The 13,512-nt window shown below is 38.3% G+C and overlaps 1 protein-coding gene and 1 long non-coding RNA gene across 3 annotated transcripts in view; one reads left to right on the top strand and one right to left on the bottom strand.

Annotated features, from left to right (window-relative positions):
- LOC105734572 (uncharacterized) overlaps positions 1 to 13,512 on the top strand; it is an 885,080-nt gene that overhangs the window by 23,234 nt on the left and 848,334 nt on the right. The window lies entirely within an intron of this gene.
- On the bottom strand, positions 1,424 to 3,346 carry DDX53 (DEAD-box helicase 53). Its single transcript, XM_064364621.1, is given in 1 exon segment — positions 1,424 to 3,346. A coding segment is annotated over 1 exon segment (1,923 nt).

Raw genomic sequence — 13,512 nt, forward strand, 5'->3', positions numbered from 1 at the left:
GTTTACTTAGCATCATTGTGAGATGTCTTTTTGCAGATGTCAGAAGCACATTGCTTCTAAATAAGGCATAAGAGGTAGAATTATAAATGAAATTAGGGAGAGTTCTACTAAAATTAGTTCTTATGGCAAAAATGCCATTTGATTGGTTTTAATGTTTTTCCCAGTAGATGAATTTTTCTTTCACCTTAATTTTTTTCACAGATATATGTGTACATATATGGTTTTGACCTTCCAGGACCAATTGAATTAAAATAAAACCTGATGAAAATAAAAGCAAAGAATAAAAAGAAAACCTACCAGTTACATTGCAAAATCAATAAAAATGCAGAATGCACTTTCTTGTCATTGAAAAGGACTGTTTTGTTCAATTTATTATACAAGGATGCAATTTCCCCTAGATTAGACGAGGAAGTGTTACCACAGGCTGGGGTATACAGTTTTAGTTATCACAGAATTTTAGAGGTGAAAGGGACCCTTAAATTAATTAATACAACTGTCTCATTTTATGAGTGGAGAAATTGAGGCCTAGAGAAGGCAAGCGATTTTCTCAGAATTTTAACCAAGGGTTAGTGACAAAATGCATACAAGGACCGATTCCCAGTGAGTCAGACCTCCTGCTCTGTTGGTGACATCATTCTGATAAAAATAGAATCCTGGAATCTTCTAAAAAAAATCTAGCATTTATTTTCTAATGAACTAAAAAAAGTGGAGAATGATAGTGGAAATAGCTTTAAGAATTGTTGTGGCACCAACTGCTGGGGGGAAAAAGCATATTTTGACTGGGTAAGCATGAAGCTATGCTTCAATTTAGTACCATTTGAAAGCTAGAAAAGCACCATTGTTGTCTTCTACCAAGTGTTTTAGAGAAGACAAATGGACACAGCAGACTACAACATCAACACAGGAACAGGAAATCAAATACCACATGTTCTCACTTATAAGTGGGAACTAAATGATGAGAACTTATGAACACAAAGAAGGAAACAGCAGACACTGGTGCCTACTTTATGGGGGAGGGTGGAAGGAGGGAGAGGAGCAGAAAAGATAATTATTGAGCACTGGGCTTAATTACCTGGGTAATGAAATAATATGTACAGCAAACCCCCGTGACACGTGTTTACCTATGTAACTAAACCTTCACATACACCTCTAAACCTAAAATCAGCGTATTTCAAAAAAGAAATTAAACTTTAACCAACATATAACATTTGCTTTTTCTTCACAAATTCTCTTTCTCTCATTTGGGAGGCCTTATTTTTATTAAGGAACAGACACAATATTGAAAGTTTAGCAGTATTATTTATTAGTTGTCTCTTCAAATGGCCAGTATGTTTCCAGTACTTCCTTATGTATATTCAATACTGCATAACATTAACATGCCTGGAATTTTCTAGTAGCCTGGTACAACTTTTCAACTTAAACATCAATAAAAGTCCTTGCGTCTTTGTCCAGGTTTTCTTGATCGTGTCTCTGTGTCCCTCTTTTGTTGATTTAACTCGTATTGCTCAGCCATTAGTACCAGATCTTCTGGAACACTCTGATTTGCCCTTTCCAGAATTTTAATCAATTCACTAGCCATTTTCGAAACTCTCTGAGTGATGAGGGTAACTGATGTGCCCCTCTTTCCTGCCCATCCAGTGCGCCCTACTCTGTGGATGTATTCTTCTATATTCGGTGGGAAATCGTAATTATATACATGTGTGACATCATTAATATCAAGACCTCTGGCTATTAAATCAGTTGCAATCAGTACCTTTGTGTTTCCACTTTTAAAGTCCTCTAATGCTCGTTCTCATTCACTCTGTTCTCTGTGGCCATGCAGTGCTTCTGCAGATACGCCTTGGATATTGAAGTCACTTGATAAGTCATCAGCAATATATTTTTGGCTGACAAACATGATGACTTTGTCGTTTCGCCTCAGGTTCTCTATGAATTCTTGGCTAAAAGCTTGTTTTTCTTTTTCTGTGGTAACAATTATATTTTGCTTCACTGTATTTGCAGTAGTGAGAATCAGAGTACCAACATAAACCATCATAGGATCTTTGAAATAAGAATGTGCCAGTCGATGAAAGGTATCTGGCCAAGTTGCACTTGTCATGACAGTCTGCTGGTCTGGGCGCACATCCAATAAAATCTTCATTATCTGGGGTTCAAATCCCATATCCAGCATTTTATCTACCTCATCCATAACTAAGTAGGTTATGCTTCTTAGGTTGACAGAGTTATTCATCTGTAGGTCATTCAGCCTCCCAGGAGTGGCGATAATGATATCTACACCTTTGCTAATGTCTTCTATTTGTTCTTGTCTGTTTCGACCACCACATATGCAGATGCTTTTAAGACCTTTATATGAGTACTTTGAACATTCAGCTTCCACCTGAAGAGCCAACTCTCTAGTGGGTGTAAGAACCAGCATCCCAGGACCATTCGTCTGCTCTCTAGGTATCGGTTGAGAATCAAGATGAATAAACCCAGGCATTAAATAGGACAACGTTTTCCCTGTTCCAGTTTGTGCAACTCCTATAAGATCTATTCCTTGTAGAATAATTGGCCATGCTTGGGATTGAACTGGTGTTGGCTTTCTAAATCTTGCCCTTGTTATGCTTTTCAAAAGATCAGGTTATTGCCAAAAAGCGTCTTCAAACGTACAAGCGGTTTTAGGGATGAGACGGTTTTCACCACTTTTGAAGTCATCACATGTTACATCGCAATTTTCCTTTCTCCAGTTAATCACCTGCATTTCAGACATGGAGCTTGTTGCTTTGGATTCTATGTAAAAGTTTTTCTTAATTGGTGGTAGATCTGCCCATTTGCTCTTTTCCCTCTCCAGGCCGCCTGCCCCAATTCGATCCCAATCTAACAATGGCCGCGCTTCTCTAACACTGTCATTTCTGCGTACATTTCTTTCAATAGGGGGTTGGGACGCAGCATTAGTAACGCTGGATTCTGAGTTGTAGCTTTCTTGTTTTCTAATAAGAGTCTCTATGGCTGCTTTGGCCTTTGCTTTCATTTCCTTGTTACCAAAAATGTTTACTTCTGCTTCAGATGCCCCCTTTACAATGTGTATTAAAGTGTTTGTTGACTGTTCTAGAGCTTTTATTTCGGATCCACTGCGACCAATTACCGCACCAACCATATTGTTCTTTATCTTAAAGCACAGTGGTGGTTCACGGGAGCCAGCTGCTCTAGGTCCCTGAAGGCCGGAGTGGCCGCTCCAGCCTCTGCCTCTGCCGCCTCTGCCGCCTCTGCCGCCTCTGCTGCCTCTGCCGCCTCTGCCATCCCAGCTAGCCCCAAGATCTCTTGAATTAGACTCTGCCCTCTTCCCCTCTGGGGCCCGGTGGGACATTGAGGGATAGTGGGACTATCAGCACTGGCTTCTCGCCTACATACGGTTGGGAAGGCAGGTCTGCGGCCTCTTCCCCGTCGCCCTCTGCAGCAAAGACGGCGGCGGCGGTGATTATTTCTGGGTGGTAGCCGTGATATGCGGCATTTGACGTGCAGGGGCGAGGCTTTGATGGCTTGACCAATCGCAGGGCCTGGACTGAGGGGAGGTCAGCAGGCGTCTGTGACGCAAATTTAAAGAGGCACTCACTCTCAGGGGCTGACCCTGCCAGCACTCTCAGAGTAACTGCCGTCTTAACTTCTGTGTTCTGGGTACCCTTTTCACTCTTCTCGTGATAGTTCTGACTCAACTTGAGAGCCACCTTGAAGCAGGCCTTAAACATGTGTACCATATACACATTGTCCTTTATATAAGCCATTTATTTCTCTAAGAGAAAAAAAAATAGTGGATTTAAAGAAAAAAATTTACTTATTTATATGTTTGTGAGTTTATTTATTTTGGCAGATTTCTTTTGGAGTGAATACAATACTTTGTCAAGATAAATTCATCACTTCCCTGTCCTCTAGTGTGACCTAAAGTATACTAATCAGAAATCTCTTAGGTGCACACTATAGGGGTGATGGTTAGAAGAGAGGTAGAGTGGTGCCTAAGGTACTTCAGGGGCTGTTTTCAATGGTTTGTGACTTTTCTCAGTGCCTCTTCATTCTTTTCCTTCTCTGTGGTTTGATAGATTCTGAGACCTTAGCACTGGAAGGCTGTGTAGAACTCATTTATTAGGTATGTATGGAAGACATTCTAGCAGCAGTCTGGACTGAGGGATGTCCAGCTTCTATTTAGACAGCCCCAGAGTCAGGGATCTGTCTTCATTTCAAGAATATCCATTCCATTATGAGGGTGTTTAATGGTTACAAAAGTATTTTTGAACCAAAATGTGAGGCTTCTTGCCCTTAAGTCCTTCTTCAGACTTCTGAAGTTATACAGAATAGGCTTGATTCTCCTGTATGTAGCCTTGTGTACTTAAGGATCTGTCAAAGGTTTCTGATGGAGTTTCACTCTTCTTGGCCAGGCCGGAGTGCAAGAGCGCCATCTTGGCTCACTGCAACCGCCGCCTCCGGGGTTCAAGTGATTCTCCTGCGTCAGCCTCCCGTGTAGCTGGGATTACAGGCGCCTGCCACCACGCCTGGCTAATTTTTTGTATTTTTAGTAGAGACGGGGTTTTACCATGTTGTCCAGGCTGGTCTCGAACTCCTGACCCTCAGGTGATCCACCTGCCTCGGCCTCCCAAAATGCTGGGGATACAGGTGTGAGCCACTGTGCCTGGACTCTGTCAAAGGTTTGTGCACCAGGGCAACATTCCCGGTTTCTTCGACGTTTCTTGCTATGAGATGGTTTCCAAGACACACGTCATCCTATTCCCTCTCCGTTGGAAATGGTTCATTGAGGACCATTTACAGTGTAGCACAAAGAACTAACAAGCACACAAACAAATAAAAAATAACAAGCAAACGATCTGCAGAAATTGCCTTACTACTACTATTAGGGCATCTTTACTGAGAATGACAATTCTAATTTGACCTAAGAACTCCTGAGACACAAAGTGGCTCACGGTAACATGATGGGCATTTAAGTTCTTGCTTCTCTTACTTACTCAGTTGGTTTTTTTTTTAATTTGCTTGCCTAAAGGAAGAGTGTATATGTATCCTTTTATAGTTACCTTGTTAAGTTTAGTCTATTGATGTAGTCTGTTAAATATAATTTTAATGATTATTCTCTCATCCATCACATTGGCCTCTAGTTTCATGTCTTCTGCCAATTCAATGTCCATAGCATCTTTCTCTTTTCAGTCAGTCACTGATTAAAATTTGATCATGGTCTACTATAGGACAGAAATCTGTGACACATTGGGAGAAAACTTCTCTGTGTCAGTACTTTCTCTAAAAGATGCTATTTGAAGAAAAATAAGGATTTCTGGTCAAGTATGTTTGGGAAACACAGCATTGTATATTCTCTCTGTTAAAGTCACAATACTTATTGGATATTCCAGAAGCTATGATCATTATAGACATTGAGAAAAATCAATTGTTTAATCCAAAGTTCCCTAAACAAATTTGCCGATGGATAGCCTCATTAATTATTTAAATAAGCTGTTTATTTGGAATAATTTTAGATGTACAGAACAGTTACGGAAGTAATACAGAGAGGTTCCCATATAGCCTCAGCCAGTTTCAGTTTCCTCTAATCTTATCATATCACATTATCATGATACACTTGTCAAATATGAGAAAACACTACTGGTGTGTCACCATTAACTAAATTCCAGACTTTATAGTACAGTTTTCCATTAATGTATTTTTTCTGTTTCAAGATCTATTCCAAGACACCATACTACATTTCGTTATGTACAGTTTGTGAGAGTTCCTCAGTTTTTTCTTATTTTCCATAATCTTTCCAGTTTTGAGGAGTAATGATCAGGAATTTTGTAGAATGTCCTTCAAAAGGTATGCTTGATGTAACTTCTCAAGATTAGACTGGGGTTATGGGCTTTTGGAAAAAAATCACAGAGGTGAAGAGCCCGTCTCATCACATCATACTAGGGAGATAGGTACCTGATGTCAACGTGATCCATCTGGTAATGTCAACGTCTGTCCCTTGGATAATTTGTGTTACTCAGGTTTTATACACTGTAAGATTATTATTTCTCCCTTTCTATGCTCTATTTTATGGAAATGAACCACTAAGTCCAGACAACCCTCAAGAGCTCAGTCACCATTTAAATGCAATCCTTATTATTTATTTTATACAATTGGTAACGTTCTTTGGAATGTAATTTGGAAAACTCTGGATAAATACAAATTACCTAATCATGTTTTTTTCATCTGGTTGTTCAAGCAGATGTATTCTGATGCAGTCACATTACAACTCCTCCATACTTCTCCATGAGTTATATTAGGAATTTTAAGGCATTCTCAATGTCTTCTAGTTTATTAACTATTTTAAAAGGGAATTTGTCTAGTTACATGTGGCTTTTACCTCTTGAAGAATGTATTATATTTCTCTGTCTTTATGCCTTCATCTTTACTTTGAATAATACTTAATATTACAGAACCATAGAATTCGACAGGCGTCGACTACATCAGAGATCATTTTGTTTTCTCCCTTATTACAGAGAAAGTAAAATTGAGGTTCCAAATTCTTTCTGGAATTGACCAAAGGTACTCATGAAATTATTGAGAGTATAAATCTAGAACCATTTCCTTTTTTTTTTTTTTCAAGATGGAATTTCGCTCTCGTTACCCAGGCTGGAGTGCAATGGCGCGATCTCGGCTCACCGCAACCTCCGCCTCCTGGGTTCAGGCAATTCTCCTGCCTCAGCCTCCTGAGTAGCTGGGATTACAGGCACGCGCCACCGTGCCCAGCTAATTTTTTGTATTTTTAGTAGAGACGGGGTTTCACCATGTTGACCAGGATGGTCTCAATCTCTTGACCTTTTGATCCACACGCCTCGGCCTCCCAAAGTGCTGGGATTACAGGCATGAGCCACCGCGCCCGGCCCCATTTCTTGACTTTTAGACAGTCACGAACATGGTAGAGGACATTACTTCTTTACTATGAAGTGACTTGCTTCTATTCTTGTTTTTTGTGGTTGATACGGAAGAATAGAATCAGCCATAAAAGTGAACTGAAGAAAAGTCATATTGTCGGGAGAGGGGTAGCTGTAAAGTTTGAGTAGAGAGCAGTGCGCTTTATAGTAGAACTCACTGTGGTGAATTACGGTGATGACACAGAACTGATAGAAGACTTATGGATACTGAAGATACTGAGAGGGATTGTGCCTTCAGGATGATTCATTACCATTTATGATTGGCCTTATCAGTTGGAAAAAATGTTTGTCAGCTAAATTAAGGGCCACCACTGTGATATTCTTTGCTCCAAGTATCTCTACAGTGGGTTTATTTAGTGTATCTGAAATATTCCCACTAAATATGTACCCTTGTTGCTTATGGCTTGGTATGTTACTAACGTGCTCTGGAAAAATAAAACACAAAAATGTGGATTTGTCAGTTAGATGCTTTGTAGTGTAGCAGCTGGCTAAAAGATTCTAGGGCGGAGAGAGGCAAAGATGAAAAGAGTCGAATTTCTGGTAGCGGGGATGTGAAAATTTTCCCCTAAAGAAAAAAAACGAAGGTTTCTACGACTTTGCTTAGGGAAGTCCCTATAATCTTAGAGGCAACAGTAAGAGAGTGAAATATTGCAAGCAGTGAATTGAGCCAATTTTCAATCACTCTGATTTCTACAAAACTCTCTTAAATATAAGTTAATATTGCTGGCTTAAAATAGTTGCATATATGGGACTCCCTTAGAAATGATATGGAGAGTGTTTTATTTAATAAGTCTGCTGTGATGGTCTTAGGCAAACTTGACTTATGGAATTCCAGTTAGCATTGTTGATTATAATAACTACAGTTGGTTTTGCATCTGTACAGCACTTTACAATTTATAAATACTCTTTATAGAAATAGTCTTCTGGGAATGATATATATCTGGCCATTATTCTGTTCAATAGATGTGCTATATTGTGGCAAAAGCTGCTATTATCATTGTACCTACTGGTGTATTTATTTTGTGCACAGAATCATACTCATACCACAGAGTCTAAAGCAGTAGCAGCAGTGTGGTGTAGTTAGCAATCAAGAACACTGGACCTTGAATAACTGGGCTCAAATATCACTCTCACCATTTATTAACTGTGAGTCCTTGAGAAAATTCCAAAATTCTTATGTCTTAGTTTTGCTATCTGTAGAACGGCATACTAGTACCTGTCTCATACGCACACACAAAGTTATACTACTTGGTTCATAGTAGGAACTCTCCAAGTATCAATTATCCCTGTTACAGAAACTGTATGTATAGAGAGACAACCATGGAGATTCCCTGTCCAAGGATTTTCCTGACGGTTTCCTCTGGTCCATATCAAAATGAAAAAAAAAAATAAGGATAATTTTTTTTACCCAAATCTAAATTCATTTAATTTAAACTTTTTTTATTCTAACATTATGCCCTGCTATCTTTTGTAAAATATACTTTCAAAAATGAAATAAGGATTGCTGATTATTTTAAAGGTCTCCCCTAGGGCTAGAAAGAATGTAAATCTAATGCCCAGTAGCCTAATTGAGCTTTGAAATATTATTGTTATATCTGAAACAGAAGTGCTTGTAAGAACTGATCTAGAACATTAAATGTGGTTTGAATGTCTTTGTTCCCCTAAAGTTTATATGTTGAAATCCTAACCCCAAAGGTGATGGTGTTAGGAGATAGGACCTTTGGAAAGTGACTAGGTCATGGAAGTACAGCTCTTGTAAATGGGATTAGCTTGCCCTCATAAAACAGGCCTGAGAGAAACCCCATGCCATTTTTCAATGTGAGGTTACAATGAAAAGGCTGCCTTCTATGAACCAGGAAGTGGGCCCTTACCAGACACGAAGTCTGCTGGTAACTTGATGTTGGACTTCCCAGGCTCCAGAGCTGTAAGAAATAAATTCCTATTGTTTGTAGGCCATCCAGTTTACGGTATTTTGTTATAGCAGCCTGATTGGACTAAGACAGTTTTGCAAACAAACACAAATTAGAATGCTGTTAGGTGTGAATCATGGTTGCCGGCAAGAAGGACTGAAGGGAGGCTGGAGAGGCTGGAGAGTTTATGCAAAGACCTATAAGGGAAGTAGGTCTGATATGATACTGTAGGAAGTATGAAATTAGAGATAGAAGGATGTTAAAGTTTCAGGGGAAAAAACCAATGTGGCCTTTGTGAAGAAATCAGGGCAGACTGGAGGACTAGGAGAGAAGATTCAGGTTAAGGAGAAAGGTGAAACGGAGAAGGATGGTTTGGGTCAGGGAAAGGGAAAGGGAACTTTTAGGAACCTTAAGGACAGTCAATAAACTATCAAATTAATATGGTAAAACAGTGGCAAACTTAGAATGAAGGAGTCATATGGTATTAATTAGGGAATTGGATCCATTTGGAGAAAGTAGAATGCAGGGAAGTGAGGTTGAACAATGGAGGCTTTATTTTCAGTATTTGAAGTACATGGGACTGAGAGACTTGAACAGAGTATGACAGTTTAGCAGTGGGAACTCAGAGAATGGAACAGACAGAAAAATGGTGTCTGAGAAGCAACTAACATTTTTTGAGTTCTACTATTTGCCAAACATTTTAAGTGTATTATTTCATTAAATCATCACAACAACTTAATAGTGTATATTTTTCTCCTTTTATCATGTGCAAACATTGAAGCTCTGAGATGTTACGTAATATATCCAAGTTCATGCAAAGTTATGGTAAATAACTTTAAACATTAATAAAATTAAACATGGATATGGTTAGTTTCAAGGCCTAATCCTAGTTTCTAGGGAAAAATGTGCTTGGTTTGGTGCCTGATTCTAGGATAAAAAGAGTGTTTAATTAAAGAAAATGACTCAATCCTCCAAGTTGGAGACTTACTGAGGCAGAGAATATTGAAGCCATTTAATAGTAAGGGCAGAGGGGAAGCAGAGGAGTTTGGTTTCAGTCATGTCCAGTTTATGGTGTGGTGGGGGCATACAAGTAAAAATGCTAACTGAACCTTGAGATTTGGGACTGTAGTTCAGATGAGAAGACAGGAAGAGAGATTTGAGAATAGTCAGCATAGAAGTTATAGTTGAAACTGGAATTGAATACTTCCAACAAATAGTAAGAAAGACAGGTAAAGAACATTTTTAAGGAACTAGAGACTTCGTATGATTAGATAATGAGAGGAGAGAAACAGGAAGTTAGATGAAGAGAGAAGCTATATAATACGAAATAAGGCAGGAGAACTTGTCGAGGAGGTTTGGTAGACAATATAAAATTCTTCCAAAGGACAGGAGGTAAGTAGACTCTGAATTTTGGAGAGGAAAATCATCAATGACCTTCAAGAATGCCCTTTTTGGCCCAGGATGGTGACTCATGCCTATAATCCCAGCACTTTGGGAGGCCACGGAGAGCAGATTACTTGGGACTGGGAGTTCAAGACCAGCCTGGCCAACATGGCAAAAACCCTTCTCTTCTAAAAATACGAAAATTAGTCAGGCATGGTAGTGTGTACCTGTAATCCCAGCTACTCAGGAGGCTGAAGCAGGAGAATAACTTGAACCCAGGAGATGGAGCTGAGATCATGCCACTGCACTCCAGCCTGGGCAACAGAGTGAGTGACTCCATTTAAAATAATAATAATTATAATAATAATAATAAAGAAGGCCCTTTTTGTGGAATGATGGGGAAACATACTTTAAGGGAAACAATTTCATTGACAGACGATTAGACCACCAGGGAACTTTGTAGTGATGGAGTGAGAACTTTATGTATCTTGTACCTGAAGCACAAAGGCACTCTCTTAATTTTAAACAGTGCTTCTAGAAAACAAGACTTTTGGGGACAGATTATTGGAATTCTTCTGGTAAGGATCCAATAAATTTCAGGAAAATTACTTATGAATGTTGGAAGAAAATGAACTTTAGTAGTCTTTGGAAATATGTGGGAGAATATACGATGAAGGAGAGAATCACAGGGATACAAGAACCAATCATTAGCAGTTTCAGAAAAGGAAAGTCTGTTTAAAAGGAGGGAGGAGAGTGCCAAGTTCTTTCAAGGAGGTTATAGTGCTGTCTTTAGCTATGCATTAAACCTTTCTCTATCAAATTTATTTTATTCTCCACAGAGTAGGGATATGCATTGTTTAGGTATATGAAGAAATCAGGCTACTGAAGTAATTAATTCTTTTTTCATTGTAGACAGTAAAAAGTAGTGTAAGCTGATTAGTACCTGCAATAAACCCCTTCAGAGAAATTATTGCTTACCAACTATTTCCTACAGAAATATTAACATATTGGCATTCATTTTAAAAATAATAATAACCTTGCCCTATTTTGAAACATTTGAAGGGCTTTCCAGAATTATTTCATTTCAGGTAACTATGATGTAGGTAAGTAGAAAGAGAAACAATATTATCCGTATCATTTTTGCATTATGTAAAGAAGTCAAACAACAATTCTTAAAATCATGGGATTGTAGGGGTATAAAGGATCGATTTTGGGGAGTATCTCTTCTAAGGCTTTGATTTGCAAGTGAGAAGGCTAAGATCTACACATGGCTCTGTCCAATAGAAATATGATGTGGGTCAGAAATGCAATTTATTTTCTAGTAACCACAGTTTTTAAAAAGCAAGAAGGGGAAACTTCTGATTCCGGGCAATATGGCATAAACCTATTTCTCCCTACTCTGCCTGATAACAATAGCTAAAATTCCTGGACATAGATATAAAATAAACTCAAGATGCTGAAATCTGAAGAGAAGAATGCAAACTAGCTAGGACTTTGGGACTTGAGGAATGACACAATAATGAATTCCCTGGGTTTTCTTTTTGCCATCCATATATCCTGGACTTGGTACTGGAGAATCCTGCCACCCAGAAACACCTACATGAATAGCCAAAAATTCCTTTTAATTCCCAAGAAAAACTTGTTATTTTAAGCCAAAGGTCCAGGAAAGAAGCAGCCTAGCAAGAAAGAAAACTGACAATAACTACCCTGCTTGCCATCACAGAAAACAGAAAAGAAAAACTACTTTCCTGTCCCCATCAGCAAACGCCAAGCAGTAGAGGGGTCTAAATTTCCACCTTCCTCTATTGGTAATGAGATGCCCCTCCCACTTCTCACTGGATGGTGTCCAAGGAGATCAAGGAGACCAAGTGGAGAAAGTAGATTTTTAGTACTTCACAGAGGTAACAAGGTGCCTCTCTCTATCCTCCCACCACCATGTCAGTAGAAATCACATGGGGGGCCTGGACTTCCACCCTCACCCAGCAGAAATGAGGCATGTCTCATTCTGTCCACAGTATAGGTGAAGGCTGAATGAGGAGCTTGGACTTCTACACCTGCCTAAAAGTAATGTGGCTCAGCCCAACTTTCCTTACCAATGTAGTGTCAGTGGAGGCCTGCTAAAATGGAAGATTTAAATAAGATCCAAAGTCTCATAATATAATATATCAAATGACTAAGGCAGAACTGAAAATCATCCAGCATATCAAGAATCAGGAAAATCTTGACTTGAATGAGTAAACACCATTAATAGATTCCAACACTTAGAAGAAACAGACATTGGAATTATCTCAAAAGGATTTAAAGCAGCTATCATAAAAAATTTTTTCAATGAGCAATTATGATGATGCTTAAAATGAACAAGGAAAAAGAAAGTCTTAGCAAGAAGTCTTAGCAAAAAGTCTTCAAGATACAAAGAAGAACTAAGTAGAAAGTTTAGAACTGAAAACATTAATAATTGAAATAAACTTACTACATGAGCTTAATAAAAGAATGAAGATGAGAGAAGAACAAAGCAATGAACTTGAAGATAGAACATTAAATTTAAAAATTACCAAATCTTGACAACAGAAAAAAAATAGAATGAAAAAATTAACAAAGCCTCAGGGGCATGTGTATAGTAATAAAAAGACTAACATTCATGTCATTGGAATTCCAGGAGAGGAGAAAGAGTATGGGTATAAACAAATATTCAAGGACTGATAACTGAAATTCTCACAATTTCATGAAATGTATAAATCTGCAAATTCAAGGAAATGAGCAAAGCCCAAACACAATAAACCCAAAGAAATGCACGACACATCATAATCAAATATCTGTGATCTAAAGACAAAGAAAAATTACTGAAAATAACTGGAGAGAAATGATGTATTATCTGTAGGGGAAGAGTGGTTCAAATAATAGTAGATTTATGATCAGAAGCCACGGAGGCCAGAAGGAAGTGGTTTAATATTTTTCAAGTACTGAAAGGAAAGAACTGCCAATTTAGAATTCTATATCCAGAGAATATAGCTTCAGAAATAAAAATCAGATTAGGTATTCTTAGATAAGGGGAAACTAAGAGAATTTGTTACTAGCAGACCTAGAAATCAAAACCAGAGAGATAACAGAAAAATATCTAAGCATTTGGAAATTAAAGAAAAATACTTCTAAATAATCTGTGGTCCAAAAAGGAATTTTCAAAATAAACTTTAAAAAAATATATAGATTAGAGATGATAATGGAGCATTTCAAAATTTGTGGGTTACACCTATTCCAGTGTGAAGAGGGAAATTTAT

Source organism: Aotus nancymaae, unplaced genomic scaffold (assembly GCF_030222135.1).
Source record: "Aotus nancymaae isolate 86718 unplaced genomic scaffold, 86718_ANA_hifiasm-v0.15.2.pri h1tg000058l, whole genome shotgun sequence".
Classification (NCBI taxonomy): domain Eukaryota; kingdom Metazoa; phylum Chordata; class Mammalia; order Primates; family Aotidae; genus Aotus; species Aotus nancymaae.